General features: G+C 41.2%; 1 protein-coding gene across 1 annotated transcript in view; it reads left to right on the top strand.

The window, feature by feature from the left end:
* Window positions 1–17,602: 17,602 nt before the first annotated feature.
* Window positions 17,603–25,173, top strand: part of CMC1 (C-X9-C motif containing 1) — an 89,203-nt gene continuing 81,632 nt past the window's right edge. Inside the window, exon 1 of the mRNA XM_047098725.1 lies at window positions 17,603–17,786. Within this exon, the coding sequence (XP_046954681.1) occupies window positions 17,768–17,786 (19 nt within the window). The 5' untranslated portion in view covers window positions 17,603–17,767. The remainder of the gene's footprint in view (window positions 17,787–25,173) is intronic.

Below are 25,173 nucleotides of genomic sequence, written 5' to 3'. Positions count from 1 at the left end.
ACAATGAAAACTTTCTCTATTTCAGCTGTAATGTTCCTGGAAAAGCCTCTCAAGAAATCTGGGCTCTAGGTTGGACTTAGGCATGGATTCATTTTCCATCGAGCAAGTCAATGAAGATCTACTTATTCTTCTACTTCAAAGTCCTGTCACTTCTTGCCACTGTTTTCCTTTAGTGAATTCAGGGGCCAAACTTACAAACGGGCTATGAACAGAGACTGAGATGCCTCGCTTGTACAATGAGATAGTTTAGTGGGCAACATAGTTCTCCATTTGTAAATTAATCAGGTATCTTATTTCTTTTCCTTTTTTATTTTCAATCATTTGAATTTGAATCCTTGACAATCTTATCAAAATGATAAGAAAAGTTGACAAACCTTTATCAGCTCTTTGTTTATTATCTAACTGGTCTGGTAAGAAGTCTGATGTTAAAGAGAAGGTAAACACTAAAATGAAATTGAAGCATTTATTTATTTATTTATTTATTTATTTTATTTGTTTAATTTGAGAGCAAGCATGCACACAAGCAGAGGAAAGGGTAGAGGAGGAGAGTGGGAGAGAGAGAAAGAGAGAGAATCTTAAGCAGGCTCAAGGCTCAGCGGGGCTTGATTCCATGACCTTGGGATCATGACTTGAGCCAAAATCAACACTCTGACACTCAGCCAACGGAGCCACCCAGGCGCCCCTTAGATTACTGTGGATTTCATATACATATAAAAAATTAGGTTTAATTGTTCCCATTTAAAACAAGTAACTAGTGATGTCATATCTTAAGAAATTTGACTAATTTGCCATGGAAAACTGATCTTGGAATTATCTGATGCTTTTCATCAATATGTCACATTAGTGTGTTTCTGTGTTTTTTAAACCCCCCACATGTTCAATAAATGATTATAGTCATCTTTTAAGACATGTAAGAAAGACAGGTAAGAATTAAAAGTACAAAACCTGCTAAAAAGAAGGAGAATAACAGATGTACAGGGACCTGGGATGAGATAATTTATGAAGCTTAGCAATTAAATACTGCAAGTTTCTTGGCAGCTAAGATATGATGGGAAATTCACTGGCTAACTCAGTTCTGGGTCTAATAAAAGAATGTTTCCTAGATAGACTGTTTCCATTCCCATCAAGTAGCAGACAAAATAAAACACAAATGTTACACAACTATCAATATTTTTAAATATTTTCTGAGTCATTGGCACAGTATTAATATATAGAGCTTCAGGTGAATAGGAAGTTTGGGTAATAGGATTCATTGTATCCTGTTATTCTCATAGACACAGCCAAATAAATGAATGCAAGTTTATTTGCTTCTTAATCAATAGATTAAAATCATAATATCTAATTATTAATAGTTCTCAGTGAGCAAATCATTAATTAGTAGAATGAACTAAAATAAAGAACATCTTTTAAAGTGACATTCAGTAAATATGACCTTTCTTTTACCTTTCTCATCTATTAAATCTGATGATAAGTACAGAGGGTACCTAATATATTGTCTATTTAAAATACTTAATAATAAAAAATTTTTAATTTCTAAAGTGATGAAAAATGCAAACATTGAAGAATCTATTTCCTTTATGATCTTTATATGAATTAAGAGAACACTTGGGTAATTTGCCAGTTCTCAGCGTATAGATTATAGCAGGGTGACAAAAAAGTGCTTTTTAGAAGCAACTTCTAGAATCCTAGTGCCACTTTATATTTGTGGAATCAGTTGTGTCTCTAAAGTAGGGGTCTGTAATCATGAGGAGGTGTTCTGGACAGAAAATAAAGTATGTCAGGAAGGTTTTAGGTCCCTTTTACCCTCCCTTTAAAGAGTTACACCTATCTGAAATCTCCTATAAATGAAATGAAATGGGGCCCCAGAGGAGTTGTGATAAGTGGGAAGGACTGGGATTATAAAGGCAGGTTAGGCCAGACGTGGGCCCAGGAGGCCTGGAAGTTTGGAAATTAGCCTGTGAAAAATCTGGTGTCATTGAAGAATTTTCAGTAAGCAATGCCATGATGAGTTAGTAAGGGCTGTTAAAAGGCGTAATCTACCTGAAGTGCACAGAATGAATTGTCGAGAAGAAAGTCTGCAGGTCTGAAGTAGCTGGCGGCCTACAAAAATAGTCCAGGAGGGAAAGGATGTGGGTCTGAAGAAAGATGTTTACTGTCAGGAAGGAAAGATCTATGGTATTACGGAAGGTTACACAACATGATTTAGGTTTACGGAGTGAAATGCAGAACTGATTCAAACATGATTGAAATGATAAATATGGACTGAGTTCTGAGAATATCGAGACATACGGATGACAGAAAGAAAGTCTTTTCTAATATGCTGAGTTTGAGGTATGGATATGATGTCAGCATTATTCAGCAGAGAGCTGAAGATGTAAACCTGAAAGCTGAGAAATTGGAACTCAAGTACTATTTGGGAACCTTCCATATAAACTGCAACAGTTGCCTCTCCAAAAATGATTAATTCTCAAGAGAAAGGCCACAGAGAAGGCCATAGATCTCAAGATCAAGCATAATGGAAAAGGCAAGGATTTAAAAATGGAAGAGGGTTGGGGGCACCTGGGTGGCTCAGTCGGGTCAGCGTCCAACTTCGGCTTAAGGCATGATCTCACGGTTCATGAGTTTGAGCCCCGCATCAGACTCTGTGCTGACAGCTCAGAGCCTGGACCCTGCTTCGGATTCTGTGTCTCCTTCCCTCTCCGCCCCTCCCCAGCTTGCACTCTGTCTCTCTCTCTTTCTCAAAAAATAAACATTAAAAAAATATTTTGTAATAAATAAAAATGGAAGAGGGTTAATCAGAGAGCAAAAAAGGCCAGAAGGCATGGGGAGAAGTAGGTGAATAGAGTTTCAATCTGGTTCAGAGAAAAGGGCATTCGAAAAGGACAGATGGAGGTGGGGGTTGGGGGTGGAGGTCACAGAAAATCAGAAAAATGAGGGCTGTGGTTGGATCCCAATACATCCAGCTTCCAAATCCATTTGCAGAAGCAGCAATTTTAATGATTTCCTATTTGTCTCAACTCTTGACAATAAATCTCTTGGTGAATGTGATCCTGTTTTGCATAGTGGAAAATGCATATTCCCCAGGGCACTGAGATTTTCCACCTCCAATAGCTTTCTAGAATACCAGATGTGTCTGACTGGGTACTTCATGTGCTCCAACAATTCTTCTCAAGAACATTCCAAGGAGCAATAAACTCTACTTGACCAGAAAATATAACTGTTTATGACCATTTTTATTTCCTGTAAGTAAGCCCATGGATGCCTAAGTTATTTCTGGGAATCACAGATTGTGGTGCTATTATGGGACATCTAACATTTATTGACCACCAACTGTGTGCCATGTATTGGTTAGCATTTCCATAATTATTCCTTTATTTAACATTGACAATAATACTGCAAGTTGGACATTATTAAGAATTATTGTTCCTCATTTTTTTTTTACTATTATCCCAAGATTGTTTTATTCCCCTTGTACTAGAAAGAAATATCTCTATACCTTTAAAACTGAGAAAAGGATCTATTCTTGGAAACAAGAGATCAAGGAATCAAAATTAGAAACATTTCAACCCTAGAGAATAATATTTATCAGGCTATATATCACCTATTCTTCTTGTTTGATATGAGTAATTATTTGAAATTACCTATTATTGGGAATTTCATCTAGTAAAGATAAAATCAAACTTCTTATATAAATGAGAAATGCCATAATTTCTAAGACTAAGGAGTTTTTTACAAAGTCAATTTATTTTGCTCAAGTACAATTAAAACTATTAATTTGAAATTCGACATAGTAGCTTAGCTATTATCTCTTGCATCTGGTTTACCAGAAGTTGACAGTGGCTTCTTTTTTGTTTTTAACCTATTAGCTTATCTGAGAAATGTATTATCATTTATACTCAAGCCCAACCTATAAAGTAAAAATAATCTACAAATCTGAGAAGGTGTATTTCACCCTGAAAGTAAACAGGGTATGAAATTTTTCATGGCTGTTAATTTGTATAATTGGAATACTATATACTTCCAGTATAATTAATGAAGAGTTAGGTTATTCGTATCTTCTGAAAATCCAGCTTATTTTGCCCTCTTAATGATAAATTGAAGAGGCTGTCATTAGCAATATTTCACAGGTGGGTTGTGATTGAAAAAAAATGTTTTATTATTTATTTATTTTGGGGAGAGTGCAAGGTGGGGAGGGGCTGAGAGAAAGGGACAGAGGATCTGAAGTAGGCTGTGCACTGGCAGGCTGACAGCAGTGAGCCTGATGTTGGGCTCAAAATCACGAACCACAAGATCGTGACCTGAGCTGAAGTCGGATGCTCACCTGACTGAGCCACCCAGGAATTTTTTTTTCTTTCTTTTCCAGTTCAGCATTTTCCCCCTTTTACGATTTCAGAGTGTAATCATAAGTAGTTTGAAGCAGAAATATAGTAGATGATGCAATACCCTTTGTCACCTGCGAGCCCTGAGTCGAAGAATGAAGAATGAATTGAAGGATGGTTGAATAATGAATCATGGGCAGTGGAAAAGGGTTGACAGGTGGGCACTAGGGAAAAGGGAAGGCAAGGAGGGAGGTTCAACCAGGAGCCTTTCTCCAGGTCCTAGTGACTGCAGGTGTATGGGCCATTAGTCTAGTGATTACAGACAGTTTCAAATTCAGGAACCAGTGAGCCAAATCACATCAGGCAAAATATACTATCCTGGCAGGAGGTAGAGGCCAGGGAGGCTAGTGAGCAGAGAGCTAGAGAACCCAGTCTGAACCTCAAGAAGTAAATGTGTAAGCCCAAGAGAATGCTAGAGGGTGCCAGACAAGAATGTGATCAGCAAAGCCTGGATTGGAGGTCAGCTACATAGACAAATTGAAGGTAAGAGCTAATGAATAAGGAAAGCCATGCACAGTGGCTGAGAGAAGTTGAAATGCTCCCCTGTAGGGTCTCGGATCCTAATAGAATGAAAGGGAACTTACAGGATGTCAGAGTTAGCGTATATCTCATAAATGGCTTAAGCCTTTTATGAACAATTAAACTGAATTACCTTAAACACAAACTCAACATATACCAAGCAGCTATTCTTGGCAGACACTGTGTGAATCATCAGGAATATAAAAGTGAGACATGTCCCCTGTACCGCCCAAACGCATAGCGAAGGAAAAAGTCTTGAAAAACAATAAAAATAAAGCAGTAATATAAAACAGAGATATGAACACAGTGTGGAATCATCATTAAAATACTCTGAGAGAGTAAGGGAAGGCTGCCCAGAAAAGGAGCATGTGAGCTGGGTAAGAAGTAGGCTTTGCCAGCCATGAAGGCATGAAGTATGATAGTGCCTGGTGTTCCAGAGATGGTGAAAATGTATGGGTAGAATGTAAGATCTATGGGAGTCAGAAGGAGGGGATGCAGAAGGATAAGAAGGAGAGGGATAAGCAAACGGGGGCCAGATAGAGGCAAAAGCCGTGGTTAGCCTTATCTGTAGGGCAGAGGTTCTCCAAAGGTAGTCCTGGATTCAGTTGCATTGGCATCACCTGTGAACAGGTCAGACGTGCAAATTCTCAGGTCTATCCCCAATCATACAGCATCAGAAGCTGGGGAAGCAGGGTTTGAAGGGACAGAAACCTGTGTTTTAACGACTTTTCCAGGTGATTCTGACGTACAATGAAGTTTTAGAACCTTTCTGCCTCAGGAAGAAATGAGACTAAGCAAGGGAATGATAAGGTCCTATTTTCTTCTCAGGGTGAAAACTAGCCCAAATATGGAGGACGAACCAGATTAATGGCTGAAGACCGTAACTATTGCAGAATACAAGGAAGAGAAGCTGAAAGCCAAATATTTTTAATGAGAAAATATGGGGCAGATTTGATACAGTGGTTAAGTTTCTTCATGGTCTGGCAGCAATTTGGAATGGCTTATTAGGGGAGGACCCAATAACCCTAATGTTGAAGTACTACATCTATTTTTTTTTTTTAATTTTTTTTCAACGTTTATTTATTTTTGGGACAGAGAGAGACAGAGCATGAACGGGCGAGGGGCAGAGAGAGAGGGAGACACAGAATCGGAAACAGGCTCCAGGCTCTGAGCCATCAGCCCAGAGCCCGATGCAGGACTCGAACCCACGGACCGCGAGATCGTGACCTAGGCTGAAGTCGGACGCCTAACCGACTGCGCCACCCAGGCGCCCCTACATCTATTTTTTTTAAGTGTGTTTATTTTGAGAGAGATACAGTGGGGGAGGGGCAGAGAAAGGGAGAGAGAGAATCCCAAGCAGGCTCCACACCATCTGTGCGAACCCCCCATGCAAGGCTCAAACTCGTGAACCATGAGATCATGACCGGAGCCAAAGTCTGACTCTTAACCAACAGAGCCACCCGGGAGCCCTACTGGTGTCTATTTTTTAAGTTTCTCATATCGTTCATTAAACATTTTTCAGGTTTTTTCTTATTTCTTACATAATTGGACACAAATGGCAGCATTATTTCCATAACAGGAGCAGAGAAGGCAGAAGGAGAGAGCCACAGTACTGCCTAGGGTAGGCTCCCCTAAACCTGTGTGTCTTTATAATAAACCCTGGAAATCTTTCCATTATGGACTGAATCATGTCTCCCCCCAAATTCATATTAAGCCCTAATCCCCACTGTGATTGGAGGTAGTGAAGGTTAAATGAGGTCTTAAAGGTGGGCCTTAATCTGATAGGACTGGTGCCCTTAGATGTGGAAGAGACACCAGAGAGGGGTGTGTGTGTGTGTGTGTGTGTGCGTGCGCATGTGTGAACCCAGAGAAAAGGCCATGTGAGGACACAGCGAGAAGGTGTCCCTACAAGCCAGGAAGAGAGATTTCACCAGTAACCAATCCTAATAGCCCCTTGATCTTGGACTTCCAGTCTCCAGAACTGTGAGAATATAAATTTCTTTTGTCTAAGCCATCCAGGCTGTGGTATTTTGTTTTGGCAGCCTGAGCTAAGACACTTTCATAGTGGAAAGAGTATGGCCTCTGGAACCAAACAGATGTGGACTTATATCCCAGCCCTAGCATTTATTAGCTAAATTTTGTGCCTCACTTTCTTCACTGTAAAATATAGACAAAGAAGATAATATCGCCTCCTCTAGTCATTTATTTCTTCAGAAATTATTTATTGAGTGCTTAACTCTAAGTATATACTCAACAAAAAATTGCTATGCTCTAAGGCTGCAATAGTGATTAAAAAATAGACACGGTCCTTTACTTCCTGGAGCTGATGATATAGAGAGGGACATATAATAATGAATGCATCTCACAAATTCATGTTAATTTGTAATTATAATTATGGCCATTATAATTATGATTAGTGCTACATGCTAAAGAGACATGCCTCACTCAAGGCCATGCCCCTTTCTAGGATGGCCATCTACCAGTGCTTGGTCAATGTGGGGCTATGAAGCCTAGCTCCCTTGCCTCAACTCAGGACAAGTTCAGAAAGGTCATCCAGCTTCAGAACTTGGCGAAGTCCTTGTTAGGACTACACCACAGCTCATCTCCTTCTTCTACCTAATCCTGTTTCCTTCTCTTCTCTCCCAAAAGTCTTGACCACCAAAGCACTTTCTAGCAAACTTCTGTGTGCTAATGTCCACCTCAGCATCCGCTTCCCTCGGATCCAACATACGATGCAGGATAGTATGGAATAAATATAAACATGCTCTGCAACCAAGGATGGGAAGTCAAGAATCATTCTTTAGTTGAACCTGGGGAGTGGGATATGGGCCCCCATAGCCCATCCCTCATCTGTCCGCTCCCAAACTAGGAGCCAGCAGGCACAGAACCAGGATGGACAGGGCAAGCGACCCTGCTCATTGTCCTGACACACACCAATCAGAGACGTTGTCTTGAGCCTTCTGTAAGGTCAGTGCTCGAGTATGCTGAGACATGGCCTCATACAGGAAGAAATGAAACATCAGTTGTACTTTCATGTTACTTATCCAAAGTTTAAGAGTCAGTTGAAAAGACTATGCCACAATCACAGAATTAGGCAGGGAGATGGACAGGACAAACAGCCTAGAAATAGATCCAAGATCAGAAAAAAACTTAAAAGGAAAAGGTAGGTTATTCAGTAAATACTTCTCGGAAAACAGTGTCCGAAGAATTGGTTAGTTATTTGGAGAAAAAGATAGATATTTATGTCTCATCATAATAAAATGAAATAAAGAGGAAGAAAAGAAAATAACTGTAAAATAGCAATCTATTTATTTAAAGAAATAGAAAATAAAAAATATGGAAGATAGAATGGGTTATCTCTCACCAAGAATTAAATAATGGGATAAATAACCAAAAAAAAATACTGCGTATGTATGTGAGTCTGTCAAATTATTATTCATAAAAATAAAAGGAAAACAACAATGACAATAAATAAATAATAAGTGCCACAAGGCTTCATATAAAAAAGCAATAGACAAATCAGTAAGAAAAATGGCAGTGGTTTAGTTTAAAATGGGAAAGAATATGGATAAACAATTCATAGAAGGAAAATAAGGCTATTAAAAATACATGCAAAATATTTATCACTACTAATAAAAATTAGTGAGTTGTAACAAAATGCCTGTTTGCATCAATTTAGCAAATATCTTTAAAGTGACTTTACTTGGTGATCTGTCCACAGCAATTAGCCCAATAATTCCACCTCTAGGAATTATCCTTCAGAAATCAACAGAGCTAGAGATGAAAACTTTATTTTTAGAATATTCACTTCAGTGTTAACCTTAAAAGAAAAACTAGAAGCAGCCTAAAACTTCAACAATAGATAAACAGTGAAATAAAGTGTGGGAGCTAGACACAGGTGACAATAGGAAAAGAACAAATAGCGAGCTGGGGTAATCCTGGAGACAGTAGGATTTTGTGTGTGTATGTGCCTGGATTTTTATGTATTCTCAAAGGCACGTGGCATACTTAGGCAGAAATTGATTAGCTATCGACTGGGAGAGGGTGATAAACATTTACAAGGCACCCGATATGTTAAGGATGTAAATTCTGGATCAGATTGCCATATGCTCTCATCCAGTTCTGTTGCTTGTATGATTGTATTCTATGGGCAATGAGGGAACCATTATTAGGGCTTTGAATTAATTTGGACTATGTCTTTGAGTAGCAAAGAGCAGGAACCAACTTGAAACAGTTTAAACAAAAAGTCAGAAGCAATGAATAAGTGCTCTTTTCACCTAGGTAACGTGCAAGTGGATGGTCTTTGAATATTATCCCAAGGAACAGGAGGGAGGGTCAGGGAAGAGTGAAGCAGGGGAGGAAGGAAAGGTAATACGTGCATGTTTTAATGAGTGTCCCATTTCACAGGTGACTGGTTAGATCCCATGAGGCTGTTGGAGGGGTCTGATAAAATGTGCTGCAGGGGGCACCTGGGTGGCTCAGTCAGTTGAGCGTCCAACTTCGGCTCAGGTCATGATCTCACAGTCTGTGAGTTTGAGCCCCGCGTCGAGCTCTGTGCTGACAGCTCAGGGCCTGGAGCCTGCTTCAGATTCTGGGTCTCCTTCTGTCTCTGCCCCTCCCCAGCTTGCACTCTGGCTCACTTTCTCTCAAAAATAAATAAACATTGTTTTTAAATGTGCTTCAGAACTGAAGCAGGAATAAAAAGTGGGACACATTTATCCGTTGGATTCCATTCACTATTGATCAAGATGACCGCACAGGCATTAACTTCCCCTACACTTCTGAGTTGTAGACGTGTGACGGCTCAGAGGATCCTCATGGGTGTTTCATGCAGTAGTGTCAAAAAAGCAAGTGAGAGGTACAAGGCACTACCAGCTTATGTTAAGGTATTTGAAGGCTTACAGAGAACTAGTGGCCACATGCAAGAATTGGGGCTGAGAAGATTTGCAGTCGTGTATAAGACATGTCCTACGTATAAGTCTTTGGTAGCTCAAAGATCCAAGACCCAGAAAGGCAGACACAGAAATGAAATCTCAGAGCAGCTACAACCTGAGTTTCAAACCCTGTATGGATGTTGTCATCCCTAAATGTGTGGCCCTAAAATGTGTTAGTAAGGGGAGTGTGGGGAGAATCTCTGTACCTTTTTTGTTAGGCATCACCTTTCCTTTTTCCTTAGCAATAACTTTCTCTACATGGCAGAAAACTAGTCTCTTAACGGCTTCTACATTTTGCATTTTAAAATTCCACCCTCAGGAGACGAACTGGTATACTTAGATCCACAGCTAATATTTTCTAGGCAAAACTCTACTGGTCTGTTGTAGGTCATGTATTCATTCTTGGACAAATGAATACGGTTAAAGAGAGATGTCATGTAAGAACATGAAGACATTGGCAGAAACCAATCTAATAAAATGAATTAGGGGAGGAGCAGTGTCCAAAAGAAGAACAGGATGCCAAGCCGACAATGCCATAAATGTGCATCTCGTGTTCTAAGTGAGGGGGGTGTCTTGACCAGAAAATATATCTTAAAGCACGTAAAACCTGAAAGTTATCTTCAGCCAAAGATCAGAAATGGCAAAATGGAGGCTGAATTAAGGTAGAGGTTAGGGACAGGGAAGAGATGGAAGTGATGTTAAAGAGTAATAATCAGTGGGTCATGTAACCCATATTAGTTTCACATGGTGCCCCTATATTCTCCAGTAACAGGAGCTTACTACCTTGCCAGATGCCAAGTCCTCTGAGAGGTGCTACAGTGATGCAGAAGATACAGTCCCTCCCCTCAAAGGGCAGTCATGTGGCTTAGCAACAGCAATACCTCATTTCTATAGGAAGCCTTTCATCCATACCTTGGGATCCCTGGCGCCATGACGTAGAACTTAGTTAATGAAATAGATCTGTATAAGCACTCTTCTTTACTGAAGGTCAAGGCCTGAACTTTTGGGAGCTCTTCATTTGGACTTACTGCTTCATGTCCTATTGATCAATATATCAGGATCAATGATATAGGATTGTTTTGTCTGAGCGCATCACTAGGGAGAAAGCATCGAAACTTGATAGCAATTCTCAACACTTGATTTTTATGTCCTTGGATGTTGTCTATGTGGTCCCAACTAATAGTGGCCAATCTAGCTATTTCAACCATATTTGTGGTACGTGATGATTAACCTATGCCTATTCTATACAGCAAAATGCTATCGACTAAGACTCCATTTGTCTTTCTCTTATTGAATAATTTTTAAGAAGTTACTTCAAATATAAGCATTAATGTTCATGTTTATGTTTGTCTTCTGAAAGTCAAATTAATTTCACCCTTTGGGTTCCCGCATCATCTTCTAACATGTTGGACTGTAATTATTTGTTCATGTGTTTGTCTTACACCCCCTGTACTCTGAGTTCCTTAAGGGCAAGGACTTCATCTTATTCATTCCAGGACTCAGCACAGTGCCTGGCGCATGGAAGGTTCTCCGTCTTGGGGGAGGAGTGGGTAATAAATTCAGGAAGTTTGTCCTCTGACAGATCAATAGTGCAGAAACATCTGGAATGAGTTGTTAGTTTTCACTAACTTTATTTTCTCTAAATAAGCAAAAGATCCTTGAGATGTTTTCAGTGCAGCTGGCCATCTAACCAGAATGTCATTGTCATTTCAGACACACTGTACAATGAAAAGCACTTCTGTTTTTGTTTGTCAACTTTGCCAGCTCCTGTGAGAAATTCTACAAAGGATCATGGCATCTGCACAAGACAAGGTAAGAGAAATCCAATATAACTCATGTCATAGTCTTACCATTATCTTTATTATCATTTTTTTTTAGCATTTTTTAGGAATAGAAGTCTGCGACCCTAGAAAAAATTGTGGTCTGCTTAAAGGAGGCCACCCAGAAAATAATTCACAGTAAAAACAAAACATAAAACATAAAAAACCTTCCACAGAGGTGAGAGGTGATTTTTTTTCACACTTTTTTTTTCTCACCTGATAAGTGATAGGGCACACTGTTAAATCTCCTTTGTTCATTTGAAGGGTGTTCACATAATACTGATTTAAACATATTGTTACCCAGATTTCAGCCTTGAAGGCAGAGTAGCTCTGAAGTATTACATCAAAAAACCCCTGAATATAGTGCAATAGTTCAAAAGAACTGAATTCTAAAAATAAAAGATAATCATCACAGCGACAATAGCTAGAATCTAGCAATGGCCTACCGTGTGCTAGAAACCGCTATCACTGTTTGTTACAGGTTTTCTTTAATGCTCAAATAAATTAGGCGGGGATGGTGTGACTGAGGACACTGAGGCTCAGAGGGAGAAACGATTTACCAAATCTAAATTAGAAGTGGGAAAGCAGATATGTAGATACATTCAACCATGTGAATGAGTCTCACAGCTATTGAGTTGAGCAAAAGACACCAGATAATGGTAGATTACACTGCACTGTTACTTTCATATAAGTTCAAAAACAGACAAAACTAATCAATTCTCATAGAAGTCAGGAGATAGTTATTTTTATGTGGGGCTTCACTAGGAGGAGGTATCAAGGAACCTTCTGGATGACTAGAAATGCTCTAGGTCTTGACACAGGTGTGGTACAAAAGTGTATCCACACATGAAAATTTTTTCAGCTGCACACAGATTTGTTCCCTTTTCTGTATATAAATTATATCTCAATAAAAAAGTTATGAACTATAGAAACGATCCCTGAAAGTATAACTTTTTTCAATAAAAAGTTAAAAAGTAAAAGAAGGCAAGAGGAATTAGAATTTAGCTCTGTTTGGTTCCAAAGTCCCTCTCTTTCCACTACACACTCTTTTTTTTTTTTTTAAGTTTATGTATTTATTGAGAGAGAGAGAGAGAGAGAGAGAGAACAAGCAGAGGAGGAGCAGAGAGAGAAAATCCCAAGCAGGCTCTGCACTGGGAGTGCAGAGCCCTATGTGGGGCTCCAATTCACAAACTGAGATCATGACTTGAGCCGAAATCAACAGTCAGACGCTTGACCGACTGAGCCACCCAGGCGCCCCAACTATACATTCTTTCTGAAATCAGTTTTAAGTTTCTATGTTCAATACAGAATCTTACCTGTTTTACTGGGATAGTGCATCGAAAATTCTCCACAGATACTTTATAAACTATTGCTATAGGTTCATACAGTGGAAAATGCACAGTACAAGCAGAAACATTTTGGTTGTGAAAAGATGATGTATTAAACGGGGAGACTAGTCCGTCAAAGGCTTCATGAACTTTATTAAAGGAAAGGGTTTGGATTTTATGTATATGAGGAACCACTGAGGGATTTTACATAAGAAATTTTATGATCATATTTGCTGTTGTGGATGAAATGAGTTAGAAAGAATGGATAGCAGGAGAATCAGCCTAGCACCTGAGAGAAGTTAGGAGACTGTTGGAAACATCTCTGCAAAAGCAGGTAGCTCTTAGACTAAGAGTTACAACAGTACAGTTGGCAGATGAAATAAAGATATGTTAAAGAGCCAGGAGGAGTTAGTGGAATGAGCCATAGCAAAGCAGAACCTATTCACACCAGGAAGTCAGGGACAAAGTATATTGTTCTGGGGAGAGGCTAAATCTAGGCAAGTTGTCAGGGCTCTAGCCAAGTGATTTGGGATTCCGGGAAATGTTCTGGTCCTTGTAAAGAACTAGACTGTGTCCCCCCAAAATTTATATGCTGAAGTCCTGAGCCAAGTACCTGAGAATGTGACTGTATTTGGAGATAGGGTCTTTATAAAGAAAATTAATTAAAAATGATGTCATCAAGGTAGGCCCTAATCCAATATGATTGGTCTCCTTATTTTATAAAAAGGAAATTTGGACACAGAAACGCACATCCAGAAGACTATGTGAAGTGACAAAGAGAAAATGGCCACCTGTAAGCCAAGAAAAGTAGCCTCAGAAGAAACCAAACCTACAGATACCTTGATCTTGGACTTCCAGACTCCAATCGTGAGAAAATCTGTGGTTTAAGCCAACCATTCTGTGGTACTTTGTAATGGCGGCCCTAACAAACGAATAGAAGTACCAATCTGGACCTGTGCCTATCGAAAAAGGAGAAGGCACAGGCCCTGGGGGCTGGGAGCTAAATCATGCAGCTCAGTAAGCAGACAAGGCCACCAGGAACCCTCGGATAGTGATCTTCCAGCCAAGAAGTTGGCTAGCCATTTCAAACTTCAGGTACTGGTAGGGATGGGGCTTCTAGTATTCCTCCAAATGTAATTCTCATTGGCTCAAAGACAGGGCAGAACAAAGCAATAGGTGAAATCTTTAATTCTGATTTGGGGCAGAGTTGGAAGCAAGCAGGGGTTATCTCAACCTTTATTGTAACTAATAGGTATCCACATAGAGCCAAAAATTATGCTAGGTCTAGTTAGAATTGAGGCAATAAACAATTAAGATATTTGTTTGTACCTGCGAATTCCTTAGATGTTAGACTAAGAGATATGTATGTGTGTGTGTGTGTGCTTATGTCTAGTCTACATACTAAGCCCCTCACTTCTCTGCTTTCACATGCTCTGCCATGGATCAAATATTCCCTCGGGTCATTGAAGTTTCCTCCTAACTGGTCTCTCCCTCTCAGTATTGGCTCCCCGGTAATGAGGATCAAGAGCAGATCATTTGAGGCATGAATGGGTGCATGGCCATGATTTTCTCATTTGTCTGTGTACATTTTCCAAGGAACGGAATCGCCTAGCAGTCCTTCTTGACTCCTTGTTCTATTCTTCCAGGTCGATTATGAAGAATGGATTTTTCCTGCCCAGTTACATTCATTCACATCCATTCTGTCTTTTACATAGCCACATAGACTAGTTCACGCTCTTTTCAGATCCTGCCTGAACTATTACAAAAGCTCCTTACCTTTCTGCTTACCCCCTGCGTCTCTCGTCACCACTTGTATCTATCCTATGCAAAATCGTCTTTAAAACACATCACTTTGACGAAAGGCCATTTTTCTACTTGTTAACCTTCAACAGCCCCTGACCGGTTACAGCTTCAAACACGCCTCAGCCTAATGTTTAAGGCTTTGAGCATCTGGCTCTTCTAACATTTTCAGTCGCATTCGTAAGTATCCTAGCTTCCCAAATCCTCAACGAATGGCGTCAGACATTGCCCTCCAACATGACTGTCCACACAGCCCTGGGCTTCCTACCCCTATGCTTTTGCTTTTGCATGTATGTTTTTATTTCTTGCCTTCTGTCTTTCCCATGCTTCATTTGTCCCTCAAGAACACCTCAAATCTCAGACATTTTTGCTTATTTTTCTCCTAGTGTGACATACACTCTTCTCTGCTGACTCATGCTAGCCATCTTTCAAGGCCAACCATAATTTCTACTTCATCTTTCAAGTCCTTCCTAGCCACTCTGGCATTCAGTCCTTTGTGAAAAGCTACTGTGCGGCCATTAGGTACGAGATATCGTCTGAGCCCTAGAGATCATGCTTGGCTGATACAGATTTCCTCATTTCCAGGACAGTGTGCTCTCCTCCCCTTTATGTTCTTATTTCAGCTATTGTTCAAAGAACTATCCATATCTTAGGGGTCCCTGGGTGGCTCAGTTAGTTGAGTGTCCAACTTCGGCTCAGGTCACGATCTGGCAGTTTGTGAGTTTGAGCCCCACGTTGGGCTCTGTGCTGACAACTCGGAGTCTGGAGCCTGCTTCAGATTCTGTGTCTCCCTCTCTCTCTGCTTGGTCTCTCTCTCTCCCTCTCAGAAAGAAAGAAACATTAAAAATTTTTTTTTTTTAAATAATGTGCTATCTTAGGAAATTTGTTTTGAATTACCAATTACATTTCTATGATTTAGTTTTTAATACATGAGTTATCTTTCCCAGGTACTTTATAGAGACTTTGCCCCCCGATGATCTAATTTCATAGATCAAGGAGATCTATGAGACAGGAGAGGGGCACGCTGTTATGTACCAGGCAATGAGATGCTAGTGCTTCTCATAGTGTGAGATGTCTAACAGCCCATTTTATGGGACACACAAAACCCATGATTTTACAGATATTATTGCATAGGATAAAGCTGAAGTAGATAGTGCCCATCTGAGTTTGTTTTGTCAGTGAGTTACTTTAAAAATATTAAATAATAAAGCTTCAAGCAATACTCAGTTATGGCAAAGGCCATCAAGTGGGTTTTCAGCGACTGAAACAGTGTTAAATGATAACACATTTATTCCTCACAACGTCTTTACAAATTAGAAACTAAAGTCCAAAGAAACGTTGGAATTCATTCAAGTCACAGAGCTACTAGGTGGTGATGCAGGATTCCGGTAGAGGTACTTAGGTCTCTGACTAAAGCTCTCCCTGACATCCTTTTGCATATATAGGAAAATTTAGTGTAATTACCCAAGTGTGAATGTCTGGTTTGTGTCTTTATACCCCACCTCATCTCCTTAAAAAGATTTATTTTCTAAACTAAATCTTCCATCTCCAGAAAAAGAAAAGGGGCATGAGAATGAATTTGGTATGTTTCAAAACCCATTTATAAAACACACAAGAAAACAGACCTGCTTTCCTGCCTGGCTGAGTGAAACATTAATTCTTCACCTTGGCACCTCAACCTACAGCTGTAATAAGGGCCGTTATGCCCAAATAGGCCCTTAAACGGAAGACCTGCTGGGCAGAGACCCACTTTCCCAACCCGGCTCGACTGTGGCTGCTTTTTCTGCCAACTGACCAGGCTGAAGCAGCAGCAGGGGAGGAGGGACTGCAGGTAGGTGGGGAGGGGATCATTTTGAAAGCTCTAAATCCCTCCCAGGGAAGAAGCAGCTGCTCCTTGTTTTTCTAACATCTGTCCCATCTGTCCCCGGCCGCACCTCACCCTTTGGAGGCTCGAACTAGCTGACCATGGATGTGACAAGGAAGCATTTCTGAAGGCCGGTTGGTGAGCGGAAATGAGAATAACTGCCACCAGAAAGTTTCTTTTATCGAGAAGAGGGCAGTTGGGGCTCTTCTGGAGTATAGCTGTCATCTTCCTTCATTTTTCTGAAAAACATATGGCTTTAACTGGCAGAATCGGGATTTGTAACATCACCCAAATCAGGCTGTACGCCCTAAGGACAACATGTCCTAGCGCCCATTTTTTTATTTTCCCCTCCAGGGAAGCCACAGGCTGCTGATTTGTGGGACAGATAATGATACTGTACGAACTATACCACCTCTATAGAACAAGCTGTTCATATCTTGCACGTGTGGCGTTTATGACGTTTAACAGCGTGTTGCTTGTATTTGACTCCCCTGCCAACACGATTCTTCTCGAGAATAGGGCCCTTATTTTTATTTAGGTATTTACCCCTCGTATTCAGAACCGTGGCTGGAACCTGGCAGGCATGAAATAGAAATTTATGAATGAACGAACGTTAACGAAGATAAAATAAACAGGGTGATTCATTCCGTCTTCCGAAGACGGGAGCGGAGGGAAGGGTTTGGCCGCGAACTTAGTCGCCACAGGAGGCGCAGTCCCAAAGGCCAGCAGCTTCGGCTCGGGTCTCCGCAGACCCGGGTCTGCAAGCGGGCGCTAGCGCTCCGCCCCAAGCGAGGCCCCGAGCCTCTGAGACAGCCCGCCCCCAAGGCACACAAGGCCACGCCCCCTTCCCAGTCATTCCCTGGGCAAAGTCCGTTCCAGGCTTCGGGGTGGGGCCAGAAGGGCGCAGGCGCAATGCGCAGCGGAAGTAGCGACTCGGGAAATTAGAAGGAAGGAAAGGGGCCTGAGTGCCGGGCTCCGCGAAGGGCACTGCGCTCCTCCTCCGTGGCTTCCTCCACCTCGGGGAAGCTCCGGGCGGCCGCACGTGCCTCCCTGCCCAGGCTCCTCCCCTTCCCTCCCCCTGCCCGGGAGCGGCCGCGGGCTGCTTTCCTCTCCTCCAGCCGAGATGGCGCTCGACCCCGCAGGTACGGGGGCGGGACGCGGGGGTTGCTGAGGAGTCCGGGCCCGGGTCCCTAACTGTGGTCCTGCGGCTGGGGGCCGGTCTGGGAAAGGTGCCGAGCGCTGAGGTTGCACCGCTTCCGCAGACGGCTGCTCACGCCCGCCCGGCTGGCCGCTTTAGGGTTTCTGGCGGCCCCAGCGTCTTCCCTGCAGTCTTGGGTCATCGGCTCGCGCCTTAGGGTTAGGGTTAGGTGAAAGGCATTGGGTTTGTTGTCCAAGCGGTCGTCCATTTGTCTTACAAACATTTCCTTCTTAACGCGGCTGGTCTCATCTTTCTCGTCCCTCTGGGGGGCGGGGGGCGGGTACTGACTCCTTTAAGTATCTGTAAGATAACTTAAAAACAACAATCCAAAGGACCCATCATTGTGGCAGGGGTCAGTTTCTTTAGAAAGGGTCCCCAGGGTCTCGATCGGTTAGTGCTTCCAGCCCACTTCTATATGAGGGAGTAGTTTCCCTCGAATTCCCGTCCTTAAAGAAGCTCACCTGCGCTGCCTTTGCTTTAAGCTGTTTGTGTTACAGGAGCTCACGTACGGTATCTTTGTAGGCTATTCGTGTAAGTGTAGAGGACTTCGTTTTTGAAGGGGTGGTGATTGGTCTAGTCCACGCCCTTCGTTTTATGAATAGGAAAACTATTCATAAGGCGTTGGGAGGAGTAATGGCTTCAAACGTTTGGAGATTCAGAAATGGAAAACTCATTTGGTGGCTCTCAAGAAGAGCGGAAAATATCTGTAGCCAACAAATAATACATTTTTTGAACGCTTTATTATCAAGCTAAGTATTCTCAATTATCCAGCAATAGTATGTGATATTGTAGACCATTTTATGGGTTATAAAACTGAGGCGGAGAGAGATTAGGGACTAATCTAATTTAAAGCATAAAAATTTCTGGAACACTTCACAAGCACACCAATTTTGGCCCAGGTGATTGGAACAGACTTTATGAGGCCGTTAATAATTGATCTAGCCTTTAAAGGATAATTTCCAGTGGTTGGACTTGGTCAGAATGAACAAATGTATAGGAGGTAAAATATCACTGTGTGATATTTAGTTGCAGAGTGTAAATGAGGGGTAAGAAAAATTAGGTTGGAAAGTAGATTGACGCCTGTTACAATTCTAGTGCATCTGAGCTGAAAGTGACATTCAAAGTAATCTACAAATGAGGAAACAGACTCAGAGAGGTCAAAGGCTTTCATATGTCTATATTCTGAGTTTAGATACATGAAATTTAGAAAAAAGTCTCACTTGCTGTTTCCACTTTCTTACTGTCCAGTTACTCTTAACCCACTCAATCTTGTGGTGTGCCCACGTCCACACTGCTAATTGCTGGTAGAACCCAAGCTGGAATAGAGCCCTGGTAATTTCATTTCCGGGTCCATGCTATAGACCATGCCTCTGATGAAAACAAAAACGGGAGTGCCCATTATATGTCACAAGCATACAATGGTAGAAGAAAGAAGACAGCCCACCCCTGAACCCCCATATATACTTTGCCAGATTATGATCAACATGAAGAAAATAAGCAGTATCATGTGGTAGGTGGTGAAAAGAGGACTGACCTCAGAGTAGGCAGTGAAGAGCTCTATGAGGAAGTGTCCTTTGAATTGGAATCTGAAGGACAAGAGGAGGTAGTTATGTGAAGAGGTAGGGAAAGAGTATGCTGGGCAGTCAGAAGCAGCAAATGCTTAAAATGTTTGGAATGAGGGCCAGAGCGTGGAGGAGGTTCATAAGGAAGGATGTTGGGAAAGTAGGCAGGAGCTAGATGCTGCAGGACCTGGAAGGCCCTGATAAGAAAGCATTTGGACTTTTCCTGATGTTATCAAAAGTCTTTGGAGGCTTGCATTCATTCATTCATTTAATGATTGTTTGTTTTGAAAGAGAGGGTGTACGTGAGTGGGGGAGGGGCAGAGAGAGGGAGAGAATCCCAAGCAGGCTCTACTCTGTGAACATGGAGCCCATCGTGGGGCTCAACTGACTGAGCCACCCAGGCACCCCTCAGAAGCCTCTGGAGGCTTCTATAGAGCACAGTGACAGGGCTGGCTCCCCTGCTCCGTCAGTGGAGTGTGCAACGCTTGATCTCAGGATTGTGAGTTTGAGCCCCATGTTGGGTGTAGAGATTACTTTAAATTAAAAAAAAAAAAAATGAGAGCAGTGGCACAATAGAAATGATGTCTTTACTACTCTGGCCGCAGTGGTAGCATGCAGTGTGGAGGAGTCCTGAGTGGAAGCAGGGAGACAGGTTAAGAGATGGTGGCAGTGGTCCAGGCTAGGTATGTTAGTGTCTTGGCCTGGAGTGGGATTAGAAAAGCTGGAAAGAGATAGAAAGCTTCAGTAGATGTTTTGGAGGACTAATTGACAGGACCTGCTGTTGCGTTGAATAAAGGTGGTGAGGCAAAGGGAGGCATTAGGGATAATTAGCAGGTTTTTTACTTTAGCAACTGGGTGGTTGGTTATGGTCAAAGCCAACAGTATGATCATTGGAAACTTGTTAAGCAGGGATGGAAGCAAGATTGGAATGGGAAACAAGAAAGTGGAGTCAGCAAGTAGGAAGTTTTGAAATATTCTTGTCGGTGTAAATTCCAGAATACAAATGTATTGAAGCCAGCTTTTTGTTTAAGTTCATTTGTGTTTGGTTCCTGGATTGAAGCATAGATTTACATTTTGCTATTTCTCTTGCTTTTTATACAGTGGTATGTGCCCACACTGAGTAGATGTGTTTCTGAGTAGATGAGTAGATAGTTAGGTCAATTGAGGTGAATATAGCCAAGTCTGTTTTCCCACTGATTTCTGTTAGGTTTTTAAATTTTTTATGTTTGTTGATTTTTGAGAGAGAGAGAGAGGGAGAGGCAGAGAGAGGGGGAGACCCAGAATCTGAAGCAGGCTCCAGGCTCTGAGCTGTCAGCACAGAGCCCGACGCGGGGCTCGAACTCACAGACCGCGAGATCATGACCTGAGCTGAAGTTGGCCGCTTAACTGACTGAGCCGCTCAGGTGCCCCTATGTTAGATTTTTAAAAATCTTTTTTTAAGTTTTAAATTTGAATTACAGTATAGCTGACATAGTGGTATGTTAGTTTCAGGTGCACAATATAGTGATTCAACAATTCTATGCACCACTCAGTGCTCACTGTGATAGGTGTACTTGTAATCCCCTTCACCTATTTCACCCACCCCCCACCCACCTCCACTGTGGTAGCCACCAGTTTCTTTGTAGTTAAGAGTCTGTTTCTTGGTTTGTCTCTTTCTTTTATTTTTATTTTTTCATTTGTTTGTTTTTTTAGTCTTCAATTCCACATATGAGTGAAAACATATGGTATTTGTCTTTCCCTGACGGACATATTTCGCTTAGCATTATACTTTCTGGCTCCATGCCTGTTGTTCCAAAGGGCAAGATTTCATTCTTTTTTTATGGCTGAATAAGATTCACACATCATATATACACACACATGGGAATATTATATATGTGTGTGTGTGTATATATATATATAAACATATGTGTGTGCAACGCTTGATATATATGTTTATATATATATATATATATACACACACACCCCACATCATCTTCATCCTCTCATCTATTGATGAACACTAGGCTGCTTCCATAATTTGGCTGTTGTAAATAATGCTGCTGTAAACACAGGGGTGCATGTATCCCTTGAATTAATGTTTTTGAATTTTTTAGCTAACTACCCAATGTGATTGTTGGATCATAGGGTAGTTCTGTTTTTAACTTTTTGAGGAAGCTCCATACTGCTTCCCACAGTGGCCACACTAGTTTGCATTCCCCGGCGTTCCTTTTTGTCCGCGTCTTCACCAACACTTAGGGTTTCTTGTGTTTTTGATTTTAGCCATTCTGACAGCATGAGGTGGTATCTCATTGTAGTTTTGATTTGCATTTTCCTGATGATGAATGATGTTGGGCATCTTTTCATGTGTCTGTTGGCCATCTGGATGTCTTCTTTGGAAAAATGTTCCTCGTCCCTTTTTTAAATTGGAATATTTGTTTTTTGGGTGTTGAGTTGTATCAGTTCCTTATATATTTTGGAATATTTATTTATCAAATATGTCATTTGCAAACATCTTCTCCCATTCTGTAGGTTGCCTTCACTGGTTTATGTTAGATTTTTCAAAATCTTCATACAGGTTTGATCTTCATTTGGCAACAGCCTTTAACTAACTTTGTAGGGTCCACTTTTCTCAAGAAACTCTGAACCCAGCAGTGAAGTGCAGGCTACATACTTCTATGTAGTTTTATTTAGATTATTTTCCTTATTGTTAACGTAGAGGTAATAAAGGCACGCTTTGTAAGTCTCTCAGCCGTACTTCGTTAGGTTCATTATTTTCTCTTACTATTTGAATGCAGAGAGAAAAAGCTGGAGGGGGTCCACAACACCCAAGAAAAGTGGCTGAGGAGGTTAAATTTTTAAAAACTACTAGTGTGTGGGTTGCGCTCCCAGATGTTCAGCTTTAATTTGCTAAGCCTCTGACATTTTAAAATAGTCCATAGGCAATTCTAATATGCAAACAGTAGAGGAGAAATCGCTGTTCTGAACTCTTCCACTTTATTGACTGAGTCTTTAGCTTTGTTTTCTTATCAGTCTGATCTTCCTATTTCCAGAGGAAATTATCTCTACCTCTTTAGCCGTGAATGGTACCTCGATGGCTTGGTGATGGTGGTTAGTTTACGGCAGGCCATACACTGTCATCTTTGGGGTTATCTTTTCCACCGGTCAGAAATTATTTCTATTTTTATTCAACAAAATTCTAGACATTAACGTCCTCTCATAACAAGTTTTAAAAGGGCCTGGTAATGGAAAGTCAAGCCTAGGGCTGTACTAAAGAACACCCAGTTATTTCTTTGCTGTTCCCAGATTCCAGATACAGTTTCCCACATGACTGTATTCCCAGATCACAAACTCCAGAAACCTGGGCCTAATAATTCTGCTTATTTTCTCTAATAACTATAAGGGCTTCCTTTCTTTTTTTGTTGTTTTTCTTGTTCCCTCTTTTAGGGGGTCTGTAGTTTCCCTTCCCTTGTCCGTTAATGTGGATTCATTCTCTACTTTTGCATGATGGAGCGATAGCAGCAGAAAGAAGTTTCCTTAATCGTGTGTGTGCCACTTTATTGGTGTTTTCCAGAAATCTAATAAGGGGAGGAAGATGGGACAGTTGTAGGGCTCAGGGAGTAGAAAGTGGGATCAGCAATTTCATGATATTCCATGAGTAGAATTTGAAGGTATATCTTGGGAGGATGTCGTCAGGGCAGCTCTTAGAGTATTTGGATTGCAGGGGTTCTTTTAGTGGTTCCTATGGGGATGTAGTAGATTAGCTTTAGGAAATTCTTACTTTTTAAGTGAGACACCTAAACAGATTTAAAGAATCTTTTCTGAGAACACTGTGATTCATACGTAAAAGGTTATGTAGTTGATTAGAAAATTTTTGATTTGATTATGGCTTCTGTATCTGGATAGTATCAATTACGTTGGTATTTCAGAGCTAAAAGTATGTTTAACTTATACATTTTATGTATTTCTTTCTTTTTTTTAGTTTATTTACTTTGAGAGAGACAGAGACAGCCTGAGTGGGGGAGGGGCAGAGAACGAGGCAGAGAGAATCTCAAGCAGGGTCAGTGCTGCCAGTGCAGAGCCTGTCACAGGCTCAAACCCACCAAACTGCAAGCTCATGACCTGAGCCAAAACCAAGAGTCAGATGCTTAACCGACTGAGCCACCCAGGCTCCCCTCACTTGTAAATTCTGTATATTTCTAAACTCAGAGTATACTTGTGATGAGAGTTGTACATCGTGAATCAGGAAATGTTTTGTAAACGAGTTCAAGGAATTTGAATTTTATCCTGAGAACAGTGGGAAGATACTCCAAATTTTTAGGCAAGTAGAACATGCTTTCATTTTTTGTTCACCTGACTTTTCATTAGATCCAGGTTATGTGTTCTCAGCAGAATACTGTAGAAGTGGTACCATGTCTTTCTCGTGGTATCACATCCGGAGGTATATGACATCTTTCTGTCTCTCATAGATTATACTAAGTTTGATCAGTCAGGGGCTTGTCCCATTGCTTTGCTTTGTTTTTCCTCTCTTGTAATTAATAAGTAATTTGTGGAGAGTACAATCTAATTTAAGACTATGCAGATATCCATTCCTCATGGAAATGTCCCTTTTGATATAGTATCCATTGATGATTTTTGCTTGTTTCAGTCTTTCCTTAATGGTTGCAGAATGGTGATTTTCTGCCTCCAGCACTTTCTCCACATTGTTTGATCAGTCGGTTGTTGCTCTTTTGCTGTAAGCAAGAGACCACTTTGTTTCTTGTTCATTTATTTGTAGATTCATTATAGGTGTGGACTCATGAATTCCTATTTTTTCCAGGGGTTTATAATTTGTTACTGTATGTAATTATGGTGGTGCTTACATTTTCCCAGATTTGGCCAGTGAGGGAGTTCCTTTAAACTAGCTTCTAGGCCCTTGTGATATGTTCCCATCCTGTTTTTGAGCATTTTCTCTTTTTATCACACAAAGTATTTCTGGTTCATCTCTTACCTATTCTGGCCCATCCATAGAATTAGTCGTTTCTTTGACAAACCCTGGTTCCTTTGTTTGGTCATGACATCAGAGAACAAGGTCTGGGTACCATTGGATGTTTTACATGCAAATGATTTGTTAATGGAGTGCTGTTAGAAAAAAACCTGTAAGGGACCAAGGGAACAGGACAGGGAAGGGGAGGAAGCTCAGCAAGGATGTGGTTTCAGGGAAGGCCTGTCGCAACCTGATCAGTTCTGGTGCACCACAAAGCGCAGGGCCTGTCCCACTTTGGAGGCCAGGGTGCTGGGCTTTTGTGCCATGTGGCAGTCCTTGCCCATGGCAGGAGACTGGGAGAGGGGCCACAGGAAGGAAAGCTGCCATGCCCGAGGGCCGTCCTGAGAAGGTTGCAGGTGTGAAGGCTTCAACATTCTCGGTCCTAAAAATCATTTATCTGAAGCTACTAGGAACCTTTGTTCAGGTAGTGAGAGTTCAGATAGTGGTAGGTCAGGTAGGAAGGGGTACTTGCACAAATATGTAAATACACACAAGTGTGTGCTCTGAGTCCAGGTGTGAAGTATCATGGGGTTGTGGTAATGACATTGGCCTAAGCTGTACCTAACATACGCCAAACTGTGCTTTGTGTTTTTCCCTCCAGGCCATTTGACATGCTGTTCCTTCTTCTTAGAATTTTCCCTCTCTTACATCCCCAAATCTGTCTAGTTCTTGTTCATTTTTCACACGTCACTTTATTTATTAAACAAAATTTTTTTAAGTTGTACTTACTTTAAGAGGGAGAGAAAGTGCATGAGCACGCAGGAATG

The sequence above is a fragment of the Lynx rufus genome, unplaced genomic scaffold (assembly GCF_022079265.1).
Source record: "Lynx rufus isolate CCGP_SWC_20201006 ecotype Redwood Valley unplaced genomic scaffold, mLynRuf1.p SCAF_5, whole genome shotgun sequence".
In the NCBI taxonomy this organism is placed as follows: domain Eukaryota; kingdom Metazoa; phylum Chordata; class Mammalia; order Carnivora; family Felidae; genus Lynx; species Lynx rufus.
This window is presented reverse-complemented; position numbering and strand designations above follow the sequence as displayed.